At 38.3% G+C, this 21,616-nt stretch overlaps 1 protein-coding gene across 1 annotated transcript; it reads right to left on the bottom strand.

The window, feature by feature from the left end:
- Positions 1–4,087: 4,087 nt before the first annotated feature.
- On the bottom strand, positions 4,088–14,633 carry LOC127489292 (vomeronasal type-2 receptor 116-like). Its single transcript, XM_070067595.2, has 6 exons — positions 14,518–14,633; positions 11,305–11,590; positions 10,131–10,937; positions 9,214–9,441; positions 8,742–8,865; positions 4,088–5,022 (listed from the first exon to the last, which is right to left on the bottom strand). Exons 1-6 carry the CDS (start codon positions 14,631–14,633, stop codon positions 4,088–4,090), a joined length of 2,496 nt encoding a protein of 831 aa, XP_069923696.1.
- Between the last annotated feature and the right edge of the window lie 6,983 nt (positions 14,634–21,616).

Genomic DNA, 21,616 nt, shown 5'->3' with positions numbered 1-21,616 from the left:
TGAAATGTGATCCCTGTTAAACATAAGAGTGGGAATAAAAGAGGGAAGAGATGTACAATTTGGGACATACTCAAGCTGACTTGCCCCAAATGGTAGAGTTAGAAACATACCAGGGGACTCTAATTTAATCCCATCGAGGTGGCATGTACCAATGCCATCTCACTAGTCCAAGTGATCAATTTTAGTTCACAATTGATCATAATGAAAGGACTAAGAGTCAAAGGGAGTACATAAACAAGTCTAGTACCTGCTAATACTAACCGATAGAATAAATAAAGGGGAGAGTGATCCAACATGGGAAGCGAGATACTCAGCAGACTCATAGAATTGTGGATGTCCTAAACAGCACTCTGGCCTCAGAATCAGCCCTAAAGGCATTCCAATCCAGCTGAAAAGCCCAAGAGAGTATTTCAGGCATGGAAAGCAAGACACTCTGGCAAAAAAAAACACACACAAAAAACAAACAAACAAACAAACAAACAAAAACACCTAAATGAAAGATCTCTGTGAGTGAGATCCCAGAGGAAAGAACAGTTCTTCAAAGAAGGAGGTACCTTTCTCTGAAGGGAGGAGAGAACCTCCTCTTTGACTATGACCTTGTCGAAACAAGATAAGAGTCGGAGAACTCAAGGGGCTTCCATAGCCTTGGAAACACACGACTGGTGCATAGGGAGATTACTGATGCCATAAACAGGAGTGTTAATTTGTAAAGTCAACAACAGGAGTCACTGTGCACTTACTCCTCATGTAGGATCTCTGTCCTTAATGTGTTGTACATTGAGACTTAATGCTATAACGAGTACTCAAACAGTATATTTCACTTTGTGTTTCTATGGGGGTACAAACGGTTGAAATCTTTACTTAATGTATACTAAACTGATCTTCTGTAAAAAAAAAAAAAAAGAAATTATCAATTCCCAACTTGACTCTCCCTGAGATTAAACATGACAATAGGTCTGATCAGATTTCATCATCATTTAAAAAATCATCTATTATTTTTCACTTTATGTTTCTGTGTGGGAGCAAACTGTTGAAATCTTTACTTAATGTATGCTAAACTGATCTTCTGTATATAAAGAGAATAGAAAATGAATCCTCATGTGAATGGAAGGGGAGAAGGAGTGGGAACGGGGAGGGTTACAGGTGGGAGGGACGTTATGGGGGGAAGCCATTGTAATCCATAAGCCGTACTTTGGAAATTTATATTCATTAAATAAAAGTAAAAAAAAAAAAAAGAAATCCTGGCATATGTACTCTAAGAATGTTGATCAGTAGGAGAAAAAAAAACGAATCCTCTCTTTTGCAACAACATTGATGCAACTGGAATCCATGATACTTAAAGAAATGAGCCAGTATCAGAAAAGACATATGCCATGTGTGTCTAGATAGAATCTAGAAACAACTTAAAACACAAGGTCAATAGTTCTAAGAAAATGGACAGCAGACTGGTTATTGTAAAAAGAAAGAATCATTATTTGACTTACGATATAAAAATGGGATGGTTCAACTATTGCAAATCAATCAATGTGATACACCACATTGACAAGATGCAGAAGAAAAATATATGATTATCTCAATAGATGTAGAGAAAGCATTTGATAAAACACAACACCCTTTCATGATGAAAACTTAGCTAAAGTTTTCATGATGAAAACTCTAAGCAAATTTGGTGTGGAATGAACATTCCTCAACACAATCAAAGCAATTTATGAAAAACCCACAGCCAGAACCTTATTGAATGGGGAAAAGTTGGAATAATTTCCACTGAGATCTGGTACCAGACAGGGATGCCCATTCTCACCACTGCTATTCAATATAGTTCTGGAATTTTTATCCACAGCCATTAGTCAAGAAAAAGAAATTCAAGGGCGTACAAATTGCAAAGGAAGAAGTCCAATTATCCCTCTTCACAGATGATATGACTTTATTTAGGGGATCCAAAGAACTCTATTAAGAGACTATTGGAACTCATAGAAGAGTTTGTCAAAGTAGAAGGATATAAAATCAATGCACAAAAATCAACAGCCTTTGTATAGACAGGCAATGCCATGGCTGAGAAATAAATTATATGATCAATCCCATTCACAATAGCTACAAAAACAATCAAATACCTTGGAATAAACTTAACAAAGGACATCAAAGATCTCTACAATGAGAATTATAAAATCTTTTTTTTTGACAGGCAGTGTGGACAGTGAGAGAGAGAGAGAGACAGAGAGAAAGGTCTTCCTTTTTGCGGTTGGTTCACCCTCCAATGGCTGCTGTGGCCAGCGCGCTGCAGCCGGAGCATTGCGCTGTTCTGAAGCCAGGAGCCAGGTGCTTCTCCTGGTCTCCCATGTGGGTGCAGGGCCAAAACACTTGGACCATCCTCCACTGCACTCCCGGGCCATAGCAGAGACCTGGCCTGGAAGAGGTGCAACTGGAACAGAATCCGGCGCCCCGACTGGGACTAGAACTTGGTGTGCCAGCGCCGCAGGTGGAAGAAGAGCCTATTGAGCCATAGTGCTGGCCAGAGAATTATAAACTCTTAAAGAAAGAAATAGAAGAGGATACCAAAAAATGGAAAAATCCTCCATGTACATGGATTGGAAGAATCAATATCATCAAAATCTCCATTCTCCCAAAAGCAATTTATAGATTCAGTGCGATACCAATCAAAATGCCAAAGAAATTCTTCTCAGATCTTGAAAAAATGATGCTGAAATTCATATGGAAGCATAGGAGACATCAAATAGCTAAAGCAATCTTGTACAACAAAAACAAAGCCAGAGGCACCATAATAGCAGATTTCAAGACTTAGTGCAGTGGGTCTATAATCGAAACAGACTGGTATCAAAATGGATGGGTAGAACAATGGAACAGAATGGAAACACCAGAAATCTATCCAAACATCTACAGCCAATTTATATTTCATCAAGGAGCTAAAACAAATTCCTGAAGAAAGGACAGTCCATTCAACAAATAGTGCTGGCAAAATGGATTACCCATGCAGAAGCATGAAACAAGACCCCTACCTTATATCTTACACAAAAATCCACTCACTATGACCCGGCACTTTGAAATTATTAGAGGGCATCAAAGAAACCCTGCAAGATATAGGCACAGGTAAAGATTTCTTGGAATAGACCCCAGAGGTACAGGAAGTCAAAACCAATATTCACAATTAGATTACATCAAAAATCACTTTCTTATGTCTGGTATTGGCAAAAGTAAATCAAAGCCAGGTTGATAATAAATAGCAATGAACAGATGGAAAAGTAGTTTACAGAATCACTTCTACATATAATGAAAACTTGGTGTGTGATTATCACATCATTTTAAATTCATATGAAATGATATATAATTCAGCATTTTCTTGACAATGAATTACACATTGCAATGATTTAACATGTCTAAAGATTGTGCCGAAGTATTCCAACTATATTAATAAGCTTATTTTAATTTAGACTCTAATGCATGAATAAAAACAGCAAAGAAACGTGTAACTCATTTTATTAAAATATGAATATGACAATGTCAATGAGTTGACATTGAAAATACAGGATTGAAAAGAAATGAAAAGTTTCAAGGGGAGCCTTTATCTGAGATTGGTTTTGTGCTTATGAACATAAAACCCAGACTAAGAAATTAGTTCACAGTATTATTTTGAAGAGAGAAGGAATGGGTCCAGCATGGGGGTATAGTGGCTATAAGTAGCACCTATAACCCCGACATCCCATGTTGATGCCAGTTCATGTTTTGTCCACTCACTTGCAACCCAGCTTTTTGTTAAGATCTAGAAAATGCTTTGGAAGATGGCCTAAGCCTTTCTGTCCCTGACACTCACTTGGAAACCTGAATTAATCTCCTTGCTTTGGCATGAACCAGCACTGGGCCACTACAGATATCTTCAGATGCCACTATCACATGGAAGGTTTCTCCTACTCACTATCTTCATTTTCTGTAAATTGGTCCTTCAGAACAAAAACATATTAAGATAAGTATAAACTGTTCATAAGGAGGGTACATTATGCAAGTGATTTTTTAATATCAGAATGCAAAATCAGTTTTATAATTTTAGATTCTGACCAATAAAAACTGAGAGAGCCTAAGAACTACTCCTGAGAACATCTGTTTCCTTAGAAATTATTCTATCCCTTAATCCTTTCAAAGCATTCTTCTCAGGTCTGAAGAGAATAATGTAGCACTTGGGGACAAAGATGCAGCCCAGGAACCCTGCACCAGAGGCCAAGATGGAGAAGACCTCCACAGCCACCATGACCTTCCCCTTGGTGCTGTGGTAGACAGGCAAGAAGGTCACCCAGACACTGCAGAACACCAGCATGCTGAATGTCAGGAACTTGGCTTCATTGAAGGTGTCAGGCAGATTCCTGGCAAGGAAAGCCACAGTGAAGCTCAGCAGGGCCAAGGAGCCCAGGTAGCCCAGGACACAGTAGAAGGCAGTGATGGAGCCCTTGTTGCACACCAGGATGATGTGGTCATGCTCAGAGTGTGCATCTGTGTCAATAAAGGGAGGAGAAGTCCCAAGCCAGATGGCACAGAGAGCCAGTTGGATGAGGGAGCAGATGGGAATAATGGAGTTAGGTACCCCTGATAGCAGCCAGTGTCTCATCCTTCTCCCTGGGGCAGTGACCTTGAAGGCCAGAACCACAGTGATAGTTTTGGCTAGGATGGTGGAAACAGCCACAGTGAACACCACTCCAAATGTGGTCTGCTGGAGGACACAGGTGGTTGTGTTGGGATGACCAATAAACAGTAAGGAGCAGAGGAAGCAGAAGATGAGGGCAATGAGCAGGATGTAGCTGAGACAACGATTGTTGGCCTTGACTAGGGGAGTGTCTCGGTGCTTCACAAAGACCCCAAGAACCACAGCAGTGAGGACAGAGAAGCACAGAGCTGTGCAGACCAAGGTCATCCCCAGGGGATCTTCAAAAGACAGAAACGTCACTTTTTTGTGGAAGCACTGGTTTCGCTCTGTGCTGGCATACTGATGATCCAGACACTTCATGCACTGGTCCATATCTGGCAAGAAATGTACAAGAACATCATCCTGAGTTCAGTTATTTCTGATTCACAAGGACCTTCTGGAATAACGGACATAGCTAGTTTAGGCAAATAGCCCGTATTTGATGTTGAAATAGCATATAAAATAACATCGAGCAAATTATTGGCCATTATTCATGCCCATCTTCCTCATGTTAGCCAAAGTTATTACTTCATCTCTCTAACTACCTGACATACTGATGAGTACATATTCTTTTTCTCCTAACAAAGCCCTACAGGCTACTCTCTGAAACTACTCCTGGTGCTTTAAATCCTGCCTTTTTTGCCTGTATCATTTTAACACCACAAATTCATTCTTCATGGTTTCTCCACACTGTGAAGTGGTGAGCAAGATTCCAGAGGTTTCCATGTATTATAAAGACTACTCTGACCTTTATATATGGCACATGCTTGCTGCATCCTCACTTTCAACAAGAGCAAGCAGCACTCCTTGTTTTCTTAAGTTTTTATGTAGTGATTGCATTTTTTCATAATTTTTTATTTTAAAGTTTTTATTCAACAAATGCATTTTTCATAGAACTTTAGAAACATTGTTTCTTTCCCCTAAACCCACCCTCCCATCCCAACTCTCATCCCACCTCCCTCACCCTCTCCCATCTCCTTCTTCATTATGTTACATTTTTATTTGATTTTATATACAGAGGACCAACTCCATATAACATATAGATTTCAAGAGTTTGCATCCACACAGACACACTACATATAGAGTACAGTTTGAGAAAAAATTGTAGTCGATTCTCACAGTTCAACTCATTATGGATGGAGTTCCTAAATGGGGAATAAATGCACAGTGAATTCATTGTTCCTTTAACAATTAACACTCATACGTATGATATCAGTGATCACCCAAGGCTCTTGCCATGGGCTGCCAAGGCTATGGAAGTCCTCTGTAACCATAGACTCCATCAGCATTTGGACACTGCCATAAGCAAAGTGGATGTTCTCTCCTCCCTTCTGAGAAGAGTATATCCTTCTTTGACGATCATTTCTTTCCACTGGGGTCTCACAGAGATCCTCCATGTAGGCTATTTTTTGGCCAGAGTCTTGGCTTTGCATGCCTTCAGTGAGCCCTTGTTTTATTGGTGTTATTCCCTCTGTACTCTCATTGCCTAATCAATGACCAAAGGGCCCCAGTCTTTATTTCTAATGAGTGTTTTTATTTATTTATAATTTAATGGAAATGCAGAGTTTCAGAAGGAGGCAGAGAAGTATGAGGGAGAGAGAGGGAGAGGGAGAGAGAGAAGGACAGGAGGGCAGGGAGAAAAAGAGAGGGAGAAAGGAAAAGAGTGAAAAAGAGAAAGAAAGACATCTTCCACCAGTGATTCACACCCCAAATGATGGCAATAAATGGAACTAGGCTGTCTTAAGGCAATAAATGGGAGCTTCTTCTGGGTCTCCTACATGGTGTGGACTCAGAAACTTGGGATGTCTTCTATTGCTTTCCTAATCATCAGCAGAGAGCTGCATTGGAAGTGAAGCAGCTGAGACTGGAACTGCTGCCCAACTGGGATGGTGGCATGCCAGTCAGAGGCTTCAACTACTATGATGTAGCACTGGCCCCAGGTTCCCACTCTTAGTGTCATGCACTGGGAGATTGACTTTGTGAATTTTGGGTGCACAGAAAGCACACAACGATCTCACTAAACCACATCTCTCTAAGGTAGCATCTGGATAGTCATTCTATGGGCAAGCACTGATTGAGAGATCACCATTAGAAAACAGATGATCAAGCTCTAGAGAAACACAGAAGAGTTGTGCACTTGATACCTTCTGGATAAGATGCCACCCTTGAACAGATTTCCACCAAGGAACACACTGGGATGCTGCCTGTAATCAAAGTCAGTCTGGAGATCACCTTGAACCCTACTGGCATATTTCCACTTTGCTGCCTTTTGATTCTTGAACATGAATTTTATCTCCATCTCTGCCAGTATCCCCTTCTTTTTCCATACATTTCTCCATCAATGTCAGTTGTCACAACTTGCAGATGTCTTCCAAAGTTTAGGTGGTCTTATTTTTGGATAGTTCATACTTTTGAGACATTACATCTGCTCATCTTTCAGAGCTTTGTTTTCCAGAATTGATAAGCAAAAATATCTCTTTTTGTATTTAATCTAGTATTCCAGCACTACTTAACTCAATTACTGATTTTTGATTGTATTACATCATCCCAATATCAGTTGAAAATGATGCCATTTGAAATCTTCCTCTATAATAAGTTGAATGGCTTTCATTTTTATTATATGCACAAACAGACCAATGGGTAATTTCCTGCAGAAGTTGCATTCTTTATTCAACTTTGTATCCAATCTTCAGCCATAACTTCCATGTTTTTTAGCATTCTAAAATACACTTTAGGATTGAAAACTGATCCTCCTTTTTGGCATTTTGTGTTGTTTTGTTCTTTTTTTATAATTCTTAGATCACTTAAATTTATTAAATGTTTTTCTTCAGAAATGCTAATTCTTATTACTATTTTTCAAGGATTATAAACTGAATTACACTTTATGCAAGACATTGGGCATGATGTAACCTATTTAAAAATACTGTTGGGTTTACATTGTTTAAAATTTCTATGTGTGAATTTATTTCAACAACAGTGTCTTACAATTTCATTTTGCTGAAATATCTGGCAGTATTTGATCAAACAAGTTAAGATGTTCCTGTAGAAGAAACAGAATTTTTCCTATTCTGTACAGTAGTTGAGAAAGAGTTCCTTTCCTATGTGAACATTTGATAAAGGTGTTTATCACAATAAAAGTATTGGGAATTATTTTAATAACTATGAGGTTACTTGGATTTTTCAAATATTTCTCAAAGTTTTTATAATGTTTCTATCTGGAAATTTCTGAATTTCTTCTATATTCTTCAATCTATCACCATTAAATGATTCACATGTTCTAGTATTAGTATCTTTTATATCTGTGCAGAGATCTCTTCAGCTCTCTTTGTGTAACACACACAGACATTGTAATCTTGTTTTTAGTACTGTTCCAACTGGTTGAGGTTCATAAATTTTACTTGTTTTATGATCACCAACTGTAGGCTTTTCCAATTTTTATTTACTTCAGTTTCCTTATAATGTCCACATCCTATCTTCAAGGGCTTGTGTTGAATTTGCTGTCATTGACCTACCTTGATATGCATACTTTTTACCATGGAAGTCAGCCTGTATTCTTTCAAAATAAATTTTACTCATGAGTGTGTATGAGTGTAAGCATAATACTGTTCCTGAAGATTTATATTTTGATACACAATGATTTTGCTCAAAGGCTAAGGTTAGCTCGTTTATGATATCTGATGAGTATTATCCTCAGCATGATATACTGTATAATTTCTAACACAGTTTTTCAAATTATACACAGTTTGATGAGAGTAGTGCTTTCTCACTCCAAGCATGCTATACTTGAATTAGGTGAAAGCATTTTATCTATTCATGTACAAGGAACACAGACGTGAATTTACCTAAATGATTTTGCAAATACTACATGCAGTAAAGTATAGTGTGCAAATTTTTATCATTTTAAGGGTTATTACTGAATATAAGATTTAACTTCTACCAGAAGGTGAAAAGAATCTTCTGAGCAGTCATACTCCACATCCTTTTCTTTCCATGGAGAAGAGGAATATTTTAAGAAACAGGTGTTAACTTCTCCATGAGGCTGGCATGGACTTACCTGTCTGATTGGAAATCTCATTCTCAGGACAAGGTGTGCAATCAAAACAACAGGTAGGCTTTCCCTCCAGAGGGGTTTTCCTGAATCCAGGGCTACAACTCTCACTGCATACTGAGTGTGGAGTCTGAGAAAAATCAGATGTGTGTTGGTCAGAGATGGGACTATTGCTTATGTTCCATGTAGAGTGTTTTCAAGTCCTGCACAACCTGTTCACTTAAACTGTAAATACCTATTTCTGACACAATGATGGCATGCAAGTTTATTTTCTAAATAAATAGATTCAAAACATGTGGAGGAACAAGTGCATGTAGTGTCCAACCTCAGACACTAAAAACATAAGAAAGCATTTAGATTGGAAGGGGTGTAGTTTAATGTCTCTAAGTGTGTTTTTAATAAGCCAAGTGGCACAAATCCCCATATGAATTGTGGGTAACAATGTGCATTGTGAACCTTATGATCAGCTGCAACTTACCTCTGTAATTCCTGTGGCCCACTCTATCGAATTCTCAGAGAGAGACAACTTCTGGCTCTGTGAGGCATAAGGGGAAAACTGTCCTACTTTAACCTTACGTCCAACACCATAAGGAAAATTCCAAAAGTTGAGAATGTCATATTCAGCTTCCAAATTCCTCAAGTGATTCAAATTCACTAGGTCACCCACAGGATTGGTAAATTGGAGGTTCTTGAGAAACGGGTGCAACTGAAAAAATACATTATATTCACATGAAGACTGCCCAAGCAATAACACATCAAACCCAGTTTAAAGAAAGCCTTTTGTTTGTAATCACAAATAAACAAAGGGAACTTTTTATAGCCACCCAAACTAAAACATGATGAGAACTACATCAAAGTAAGTATGAGTAAGTATGATTTCACTCATTTTCATCTAAAAACTAGGGCAATCAAAAAGATCTAACTGTGAGATTCTGATCATTTCCAACTGTGGAGTCCATGCTACTAACACTCACTTATTTTCTCAGTGTACCTAGGAAAACCATCTGTAGTACAGTTACCAGGATAAAAAATATGCAATTTAATGAGATGTCTTATGTACATTGTGGCTGAACATACTCAACAACATTTGACACTAAAAAGCAATATTTTTTTTACCGTTGAGATAGAAAATGGAATGACACAGTCTAGGTATGCACAAGTCATAATTAAATTGACAGGATGGGAGAGTACTTTTTAAGACACAGCACTGAAGCTTATCCAAGTTACCTTCCCACTTGTCAATGGAACCCTGTGTCTTATGACAAATTACAAGCAGAGGCTCATATATATCTCGTGATTGGAGAAAGGATCCCAAGCTACTTGGTTTGAACACCGGCAGAAGCTGTTAAAGGGATCACTTCAGGAGTACATGTCATGCAATGGAAACCAAATTACCTGCCAGGGAGAAAATGCCACCTTTTCCCCCTTGTTCCCTGGTTGCATTTCTAACAATTGTAGAAGCATCTCATGTATGCTGTGGGCCACAGCATACACGGCATTATATATGTTGTAACTCCCATCACTCATGCTCATATCAAAATGATGCCATGTCAACGATTCCAAGGAGGTATTCAGTGGACAGTTTTTCAAGGTTTTGCAGGATGCCCCAGTAACTGAGCAATCAAAAACCAATGACCAGAATCTTAAGAGGTAAATGTCTTCTGGGTATTTGGAAGGGTTAGCTGTCCGAAGAAAGTTTTTGAAACCAGAGATCTCACTATGGTGGTGTGAAAAAATGAGAGTCCCATGGAATGAGTGGAGCAGAATATGACGCTCATCGCTGGCAAAATCCCATTGTGAGGTGGTGACCCAGACTTTCCATGTCATTACACGTTCCCATGTTGGAAAGCTGATGCCTATGAGTGAATCAGTGTCACAGAAAAGAATCACCACATTTGCTGATGATTTTAGGATCTGGATATGAAACCTATTCTGGAGTGAAATACGAGACTCCTCAGTAACTGGAATCAATTCCACAAAGTCCACACAGATGCCATTCTTCTGCATCTCTACTTTCAAATTGGACATAAACTGAATACCTTTTGGGAGGTCTGAGATGGCCAAACCCACCCAGGTCCAGCTGAAATGAAGCATCAAGGAGACTATGCCATGGGCCAGAGAAGTGTCTTTGGGGGCCATCTGATAGAGGGAAGAAAACTGACCACTGTCACTCAGAAGTGGTTCAAAAGACCCAATTGTCAGCTAAGGGAAAATGCAAGAAATATGTGTAAGTATATTGCCATAGTGTACTATCTTATTCCTGAAGAAATTAAGCAGATGATGGAAGCATCAGAAGATTTTAGAATATTTCATTTTTCTCATCCACCTTGCATGAAAACATCCTAGTTCCTGAGACATTACATTCACAGATTAAGGAAAACATTTCTCCTTTTCACTCGCCAACACTCAGCTTCTGATAATATGTGGCTAATCCACCTAATCTCTATACGCCTTCCCTTTTGATCACAAGCTGTGGCAAGTGTATTTGGTTCTGTCACTTAAATTTTTGGGTCTAAGTCAGGCACCTCAGGTGATGTGTTTTATCCCTCTCTTTCACTTACACACTCACCTGTGGAATTTTGTAGAGTTCCAGCAGTGTCCCTACTTGGACAGCAATGCTTGTTCCTGATATTACAGCTACAGACTTGCTCTGTTTCCTACATGTGTAATTAGGAACATCCTCTTCCAGTCCTGCAAGCCAGATGAAGGGATTCTGCAGCACCATCATGTCACTGTGCATGACATTATAGAGATCAAATCCCAAGGTCACGTTGGGTAAAAGCTGGGGGTTCTTGTTGATCTCCTCAATAGCAAAAACCAAGGCCAGAGCATACTGGTAGTTTTTGGACTGAAACCTGTATGAAATGCACAAGGGTCTTTAAGGGAGAAGCCTCCAATCCAGATTATCATCAATTCTACTGTAATAACTGTAACAGATGGATTGGTCTTGGCCAAAGATTCATATGTTCTAATGATTATCTGCACATTTGCTGAGGACAGCGTGTTAAGAGTGTTGCATTTGCAGGACACATGTCCTCACCAGAACCATAGCTGCTACTCCCTTGATCTCGGTCTCCCAGCCTAAATGATTCTGAAAATAAGATCTGCTTTTACATTATAATGTCTTGGGCATGTTATCACATGGCTGTCCATGCAGCCAAAGAAAATGATCTTATTTTTAATATAAACCTATCAATTTAAATCATCTCTGGCAACAACTACGTCTTCTAAGTTTTTATATTTGATATCTAAATACTATAATATGCTCTGGAATGCCCTTTCGAATGTTTATGCACACCTAGAAAGAACATTCAAGTTTCAAAGAAAACTTGACAAGGAAAGGTGCATCTTTAGCACTGCCTCTACAAATACTCCTATATTTGGAAACTACAATGATGCTTCATCTTATCCCATCATTATATGCTTCTTGAAATAGGAGTCCTATGATCATAAGGCTGCAGGTTGTAATGGGAAAAGAGAGTAACTCAACTGAAGGCTATGTGATCACATAGAAGGATTACGTCAAAGCACTGAGAATGGTAGATCTAAGTCTGGATATATCCTGAAAAATCTCTTCCCCAACAAACTCACCCATCAACCACCATCACAAGCCAGGAAAATGAAATCAGATTCAGAGCTTGAAAGAAGGAAATCAGTGAAAAGGGAGGAACACTTTAGAAAAGCCTGAAACACTCCCAGGTTGGATTTGTAATGCTTTACAACTAAGACAGTCATGCATTTATTTTGAACACTAGGTATATATTAAAGTAAATCATTATCAGTGGTATAAGTATATACTCCAAACTGGCCTTATTCACCCAATTTTCCCTACAGAACCAAACATAAATATCCTTCCATGCAAAGAACATGAAACATTTCTACTTTCCAGGTTCTGACATTTCACAAAGTGTGTAAATGAGGAGCCCCTTGTATGTATTTCAGATTTACTGTGTGTTGAGTCATTATGAATAGACTAGGTCATGTACACTGATATTAAGGGTCACTGTGTGCTCCAGAGGAAGTGAAAGTTTTTCTTTTCTTGGTTCATGTTGCAACATAATATGTATGCATGCATGAATATTATATACATATTCTTCCTATATATTTATATATAGGTATCCATTACCATGTAAAGAGTTGCTCAATATCTATTGTTTTATATAAATCTAATTTCTATAAATATTTGTTATCCAAATATTTCACTCATACTTTGTATATAATGAAGAACTTTAAAAATCCTTGCTAAGAGTATCAAATAATATTCCATTTTGTAGTTCATATTTCTCTGTTCCCCTCCTCATTCTTTACATTTCCATCAATTCCTTAACCTCTCATTTCTTATTCCCGCTGCCATTGGTAGAAAAGGTCTAAAAGATTTTTGGACACACTGGGCATTTGTGAGAGTTGCCTTTTCAATCTGTTTTATGTTGTGTTTCTTATCTCTAAGAACAGTTTATAAATAATTATTGGGTATTCTAAAGTTGTTGAATCTTATATTATATTCCCAAATATCATTAACACAGGCATTTTCTCCTGGGTTTGTTAAGATTTGGTTATGATCTCCAGTTGGCAAGGTATACATCTTGGAGGAACCTGGGCTCTATTCATAAACTCTATTCCTACTACGGGAAATTTACACTCTTCTGGTCTCCATCATTTAGGGTACATGTAAATGATGTACTGCATGCATAACCATGGGAAATACCACTACTACTAATAAATAAATATTTCATAATTGGGATGTCATGTGCACTATCAAAATAGGCAAATTCATAAAAATCATGTGAAGTGAATAATATCATTATACCAAGCTGGTATCCATTAGATTTTTTCTGGATAGAACTTAGGACAAATGCCTAAAATACTTGATCAGTTGTTTCACCTTTGTGGCACCAACTATAGTTCTAAATTCCATTGGCTTTAATGATACTGCAATGATATATGTCCTAATATCTACCTTCTATCAAAGATCTATGTATCATCAACCAACTTTTATAGCTTACAGTAGAAACCAATTAGAAATTAGCACCAAAATAAACAGATGTGAGGAAAACAATTTCACTGTCCTACAAGATACTATATTCTGGAGGCATGAAATATTCATATATAAATATATATGAAACATTTATATTTAGCTACAGGTAGACCGTATCTTAAAGATGGGCAGAGCAGAATAATCCCTCTTCTGAAATGTATTTTTCCAGAAAAAGAATCAGGGGTGCATCCTGAATGTGTAGATTCCAACCATTACAGTTCTTATGGGTATATTCATCATTAACATACAATTATTATACTTGTGGCCTGAGGTTACTTTTACCTAGTAAAATCTTACTTTCTTGAATATCTTTTCTTCTTTTTGACTGTAGAAGAAATGAAGTGAGCTCATGGCCCCAAATCTAATATGTAGCAGAAAAGTTTGTGAGCACATGTGGAAGAGCTCATGTAACTCAGGGTTGTTCATTTCAGTGCATGGGTTCTGTAAGAACCTGCTACTGAGGCACAATAGGCCCCTGAGCTGATGAACGTGGACAGCGAAGGACAAGAAGATCCCAACCAGACTCTCCTTTCTCCTATGATGAGATAACATTTCCCTGAACAATTCAATGTGCCAGGCAGAAAGAAATGTCTTCCACATGCCCCAAGTTAATTATCAGAACTTTTTAGGTGGGACAGAAATGGAAAGGGCAGGGACACACAATGCATGTGTCTATCCATCTGCAGACCCAATAGCAAGCATCTATTATGTAAATCAAGGAAAATGATTATGGCAAAGAGAACTTACCCTTTGAATGTGACATGGTTTTTGAAAATATTAATCATTCTGTCCACAAAGTATATGTAAATGGGGAAAAAAGCAGCGATCTCAATATCTCCACCCTTGTAATAACTCCGTTCCATCTGGAAAAAGCAGTTCTGATCATCATGACAAGTCACAAGGAGACACAATTGCAAAAAGAGCAACAGAAAATTCAAAGGGAACATCTTCAAAGTCTGTGAAAACCCTAGGACACAACCATAGTGGAACTTGAAGGGTCATGCATGTGCATACAAATAGCATGTGTGTGTGTGTGTGTGTGTGTGTGTGTGTGTGATTCCTCGCATCAAGCCATTTTAATACTGCTCAATCTGATTTCTTTCTACCATCTGTCCGTTCTTCCATGTGGGAATCTGGAACCCTTTCTACCCTGAGGCTCTGCAGCTCAGGGCTTCTGTCCTGATAAACAACACAAGAAGGAAAACATGTTTGTGAATCATCCTCTTCACCCCAGGTGCAAGTATTTCCTCCAAGTCCATGGGTACAAAGACTCAAGGGCATAAATTCTATTAGTTACATTTGGTCCATGGGCTTTGTCAATAAACCTCTCCATGAACTTTTGGCAATTATGTACTTGGATTGCATCAGAGGGCATGAAGAGAGGCATCAGGTGAGTTTCTCAGAAAGTTTTCAGACCAGAAAAATCCAGTGTAACACACTTCAAAGACCCAAAGAACAATAGGGCAGCCTCCAGACCCCATGTTCTGGGGAGCCACACATTGCCTTGATGCCACACAGACGCAAAGCAGACCCTGTTTACAAAGATACCCAATAGGCCTTCTGATTCTCAAGCACTGTGGAACCAGTAATCACCCTGAATTCAGGAGTTTCATTCTGTATGTCAAATCATCACATCTTCAGTTGTAAAATATGAAACCCTTCCACATTGCTGTTAACCATGGTAATCTCATGGTAATCTGTTTTCACACTAAAACCTTGGTTAATACTCTCATGAGAACTAGGGACTACTTGAGGACTTCTCACTTTTTACTATAAGGCAGACAATACTAGCTGGAAGTCATCACTTTATTCCCACCACGACAAACACCAAGGGCAGGATGATGCATACAGATACTTGTACTTCTTGAATGTAAATGACTTTAAGGACTGATGTAGGACACCATCAGAGCAGCTACATATCTTTAACACTTTGCACAACCAAGAGACTGCACAACACAACTGAACAAAATGGATAGCATGTCTTGCAAGCAGTAATGATGATCAACACTGACTAATCATTTGTGCTTGCATATCAGTGTGAGGTATCACTAATAGAGTAAATCTAATGAGGAGGGAAACAAGAGAGCATGGAAGAGAACTCTGTTATTCCACTCAGAAGTTTCCTAAACTCAAACTGCTATCAATGAGTTCCCTAATATTTTAAGCAAAACACATTCTCCATTGCCTAGTCACTGCTCTGATGCCATTAGTGAGATTTTGAATACAGGCTCATGCAAATTGAGATAAAGTATAGACACAAAACACAGAAAATTCACTGACTTGCATAAAATTGAAAATATAATGTCTTGATGAGTTAGATTTATTACCAGTACAATGACAAAACTTGTTGTCTATTCAGTTAAACAAGAAAAGTAAATCTAAATCAGAGAGCAAACATCTCCTGTTCTCTCTAATGTGTAGAAACTAAAAGTAGAGTCAATCTGAATGCACAAGATTCACTGAACAAAGGTTGGGACTGGAAAGGATGGATTCCATGCAATGAGAAGGCTTCGAAAATGTATTGAAAATGTGTGTTATGAAGCATTATGCATGAATTTCAAAAAATTTGGCACCCAGATCTATTCATAATTTTTTGCTTAACTATTTCTTTCATATTTATCACATATCTTCTACATTCTTTTTTTATAGAAAACTTTTATTTAACAAATGTAAATTTCAAAAGTACCACTTTTGGATTACAGAGGTTCTTCTTCCCATAACAACCCTCCCAGCGGCATACCATCCATCTCTTAATCCCTCTCCCATCCCATTCTTCACTCAGATTCATTTTGTTATCTTTATATACAGAAGATCAACTCTATACTAAGTAAAATTACAACAGTTTGCACCCACACAGACACACAAAGTATAAAGTCCTGTTTGAAGATTAGTTTTACCGTTAATTCTCATAGTACAACACATTAAGGAGAGGTCCTATATAGAAGCAAGTGTACAGTAACTCCTGTTTTTGATTTAACAATTGGCACTCTTATTTATGATGTCAGTAATCACCTGAGGCTTTCGTCATGAGCTGCCAAGGCTTTGGAGCCTATTTTTTTATGAATAGAGTTAGACAGTGAGAGAGAGAGAGGCAGAGAGAAATGTCTTCCTTTGTTTGTTCACCCCACAAATGGCTGCTGTGGCCGGAACTATGCTGATCTGAAGCCAGGAGCCAGCTTCTTCTTCCTGGTCTCCCATGTGGGTGCAGCCACCCAAGCACTTTTGGCCATCCTCCACTGCCCTCCTGGGCCAGAGCAGAGAGCTCGACTGGAAGAGGAGCAACCGGGACTAGAACCTGGCACCCATATTTGATGCCAGTGCCACAGTGGAGGATTAACTAAGTGAGCCACGGCACTAGCCCCTGGAAGCCTCTTCAGTTCACAAACTCCAATCTTATTTAGACAAGGCCATAATTAAAGGGGAAGATCCCTCCTCCCTTCAGAAAAAGGTACTTCCCTCTTTGATGGCCCATTATTTACGCTGGGATCTCACTGACAGAGATCTTTCCTGTAGGCTTTTTTTTTTTTTTTTTTTTTTGGCTACAGTGTCTTGGCTTTCCATGCTTCCATGCCTCTCATAAGCTTTTCAGCCAAATCCAAATGCCTTGAGGGCTGATCCTGAGGCCAAACTGCTGTTTAGGGCATCTGTAATTCTATGAGTCTGCTGTGTATCCAGCATCCTATGTTGGATTGTTCTCTCCTTTTTAATTCTATCAATTATTATTAGCAGACACTGGTCTTATTTATGTGATCCTTTGACACTTAATCCTATATTTATGATCAATTATGAACTTAAACTGATCACTTTAACTAGTAAGACGGTGTTTATATATGCCAACTTAATGTGATTTTGAGTCCCATGACACATTTTTAGCTTTACCCTTAGGGATAAGTCCGAGGGAGGATGTGCCAAACTGTATATCTCCTCCATCTCTTATTCTCACTCTTATTCTTTTTGAAAGGCTTATTTTATTTATTTGAAAGACAGAGACAGAGTTACAGAGAGAGGTAGAGACAGATAGAAAGGTTTTCCACCCACTGCATCACTTCCCAGATGGCCGCAACGGCCGGGGCTGGACCAATCAGAAGCCAAGAGACAGGAGTTTCTTCCATGTCTCCCACGTGGGTGCAGGGGCCCAACAACTTGGGCCATCTTCTACTGCTATCCCAGGCCATAGAATAGAGATGGATCCAAAGAAGAGCAGCTGGGACTCGAACCGGCACCCATGTGGGATACTGACACTTCAGGCCATGGCTTTAACCTGCTGCACCACAGGTTTGGCCCCTCCCACTCTTATTTTAACAAGGATCAATTTTCAGCTAACTTTAAACACCTAAGGATAATTCAATGTTAATTCAAGAGTTCAACCAATGGTATTAAGTAGAAAAAGAAAATACTAAAAAGAATAAAATAGTAAACTGTTGCTCAAAGCACTAATCAAGTCATTGCTTCTCCTAGTGTCAGTTTCACTTCTACAGGTTTCCTTTTAGGTGCTCAGTTAGTTGTCACAGATCAGGGAGAACATAGGATATTTGTCCCTTTGGGACTGGCTTATTTCACTCAGCATGATGTTTTCCAGATTTCTCCATTTTGTTGCAAATAACCAGATTTCATTTTTTGCTTTTGCCACTTTGTAGTATTCTATAGAGTTCATATCCATAGTTTCTTTATCCATTCTTCCATTGATGGGCATTTAGGTTGATTTCACCTCACCTGTCCGAATGGCTCTCCTACAGAAATCAACAAACAACCTGTGCTGGAGAGGATTTGAAGGAAAATGTACCCTCATCCACAGGTTGTGGGAATATAAACTGATTCAGTCATTGTGAAACACAGTATAGAAACCTATGAGAGCTGAAAATAGATCTGCCATATGACCCATCCAACTGATTCCTAGGAATCTCCTCAAACAAAATGAAATCAACACGAAAAAGTGTCATCTATACCCCCATGCTCATTGCAGCTCAATTCAAAATAGCTAAGAAATGGAATCAACGCAGATATCCATCAATAGCTGACTGGATAAAGAAACCATGGTATATATACTCTAAGAATATTAATCAGCAGGAAAAAAAAAGAAAAGAAATCCTGTCTATCACAACAAAATTGATGCAGCTGAAAACCATGATACTTAAGAGAAATCAGCCAGTATCAAAAACAGACATAAACCATATGTATTCTCTTATCCATCATAACAAGTGCCTAAATGTAATGTTGGAGTAAAATTGACAATTTGAGATTCCATGCTTTTTTTTTATAGCCTTTGTCTTTATTTTGAGGAATAGTGTTGGTTTCTTCATACCGTTTGTAGAACACATTACATATGGTAAGGTTAATCTCCTGAGTATAAAGTAAACCAGAAAACAGTTCTTTGCAAAAATTAAGAGTGGCGATAGGAGAGGGAGGAGGAAGAAGAATAAGATTGGGGCTGGCGCTGTGGAGCAGTGGGATAACACCCTGGTCTGAAGTGCCAGCATCCTATATGGGCACCAGTTTGAGACTCGTTTGTTCCAATTCCTGTCTGGCTCTCTGTGTGGCCTGGGAAGGCAGTGGAGGATGGCCCAAATCATGGGAGACCTGGAAGGAGCTCCTGGCTTTGGATCAGCACAGCTCTGGCCATTGCGGCCAATTGGGGAGTGAATCATCAGATGGAAGACCTCTCTCTCTCTCTCTGCCTCTCCTCTCTCTGTTTAACTCTTTCAAGTAAAATATATAAATCTTTTTTAAAAAAAGAAGCTTCAGATTTTTGTGGACAGGACAAATGGATAGGTGGGAAGTATCTCTGTGATCTAAAACTGTATATATGATATTCATGAAACTTGTATACATCAAGTAAAATTTGAAATATAAACAAATTGAGTAACTTACAAACAAGAAAATATATTTTTAGAAAGCAGAAGTAACAACAAAATATAATTCATGAACAATGGGAATATAATATAATGGATATTTCTGCACAGATAAATAAATGACCAAAGGACATTACAAATGATGCTAATCAGTACTAAGTATGGACAAGCCGTTCCACACCAGAAGGAACCTCTACTTCACAAACACTAACTGGCTATAAAAACTTTCAAAGTTGTCAGGTGTCAGAGATGCCATAGGGAATTTGGAATCTTGAAACCATGCTAGAAAGTTACAACACATATGGTATGGAAGACAGTTGTCACCTCCTTAGCAAATTCAACATAAAATTCATTGATGACCAAAACATCCCACACCTAATGGTACACTCCAAAATTAGAAAATAGGCAAAAATCTCTTGTACATCAATGTGTGTCTCCAAACAGCCAAAGTGAAAAATAACACACAAGTCAGTGTACAGAGACACAAAACTCAATGAATTACTACAAGGAATTATCAGTTTGTCATGAAAAATGTAGATACCCAAAATGATGTGAATGTTCCTTGAAAACACCATGCAAAATCAAAGGCCACCTAAATCCACAGAGTCTAATATTTAATTTATACAAAACACTCAGGACATTAAATCCATGGAAACAGAAACAGACTGGTGGTTGTGTGACTTACAAGAGAAGGAACTGAGAGTGACCATTAATGGATAAGGAACCTGATTTGTAGCAAAGGAAATATTTTTAAAATATGACAGAGATAACAGTTGCACAAGAAAGTGAATGGTCCAAATGCCATTACTTCACTTTAAAATTGTTACTCTTTGTTTAATTATTTTCTGCTGAAGAAGATATAAAAATCACTTTCTTATGTCTCGTATTGGCAAAAGTAAATCTAAAGCCAAATTGATAATAAGCAGAAATGAGCAGATGGAAAAGAAGTTTGTAGAATCAGTTCTACATATAATGAAAACTTGGTGTGTGATTATCACATCATTTCAAATCTATATGAAATGATAACATAACTAAGAATTTCCTGAATAATGCATATACATATTTAAATAATTTAACATGTCTAATGATTACATGAAAATATTCCAAGTATATTATAAATCTGAAGTTAATATAGACTCTGAATGAATGAAAACAGCAAATAAACATGTAACTCATTTTATTAAAATAGGAATATTACGAAATTGACCAGTTGACAATGAAAATGCAGAAATGAAAAGATTCAAGGAGAGCCTTTATCTGAGATGGGTTTCATTTGTGAACTTAAAACCCAGGCTAAGAAATTTGTACACAGTATTATTTTGAAGAAGAGAGGATGATTGCGGCCTGTGTTGGGGTGTAGTGGATATAACCTTCACCTGTAACCCCGACATCCTATGTGGGTGCCAGGCCATGTACCGGTTGTCCACTTGCAATCCAGCTCCCTGCTGATGATCCAGAAAAAGCGGTGGAAGATGGCCTCTTGCAGTCCCTGACACCTACATGGAAACCTAACTGAGCTCTTTTCTTTGGCCTGAACCAGCACTGTACCACTGTGGATATCTTCAGAGTATATCACCAGATGGTTTTTCCCACTATAGCTCTGTTTTGTTATTCGATGTATGAGAATTAAAAAGTTTCTAAGAGAAATGTAAGTTGTTCATAAGGTGATTAAAATGTTCAAGTTATTTTATAGCATCAGAATGCAAAATCAGTTTTGTAAATACTCGTTTCAAATCCTTGAAACCGAGAGAGCCTCAAAGGCTTCTCTTCAGAACCAACGCTGGGCCACTTAGACATCTTCACAATCTATCAGCAGATGGCAGGTTTGTCCCATTCTCCCTTTCTTTTCTGTGAATTGGTCCTTCGGAGCGAAAATATTTTAAGACAAGTATAAATTGTTCATAAGGCCTTTACATTCTGCAAGTTATTTTATAACATCAGAATGCAAAACCAGTTTTTTGAATTTTTGTTTCTAACCATGGAAAACTGCGAGAGCC

Source organism: Oryctolagus cuniculus, chromosome 16 (genome assembly GCF_051225735.1).
Source record: "Oryctolagus cuniculus isolate XC-2025 breed Fujian yellow rabbit chromosome 16, ASM5122573v1, whole genome shotgun sequence".
In the NCBI taxonomy this organism is placed as follows: domain Eukaryota; kingdom Metazoa; phylum Chordata; class Mammalia; order Lagomorpha; family Leporidae; genus Oryctolagus; species Oryctolagus cuniculus.
Note: the sequence above shows the minus strand (reverse complement) of the source record. Positions and strands in the feature narration are given on the sequence as shown.

Coding starts and splice junctions, on each gene's coding strand:
- LOC127489292 (XM_070067595.2), bottom strand. CDS start 14,633: ATGGAACGGAGTTATTACAAGGGTGGAGATATTGAGATCGCTGCTTTT. Junction 9,442..10,130: donor TGGCATTTTCTCCCTGGCAG/GTAATTTGGTTT, acceptor GTATTTTTTCAG/TTGCACCCGTTTCTCAAGAA. Junction 8,866..9,213: donor GGGCCACAGGAATTACAGAG/GTAAGTTGCAGC, acceptor GATTTTTCTCAG/ACTCCACACTCAGTATGCAG.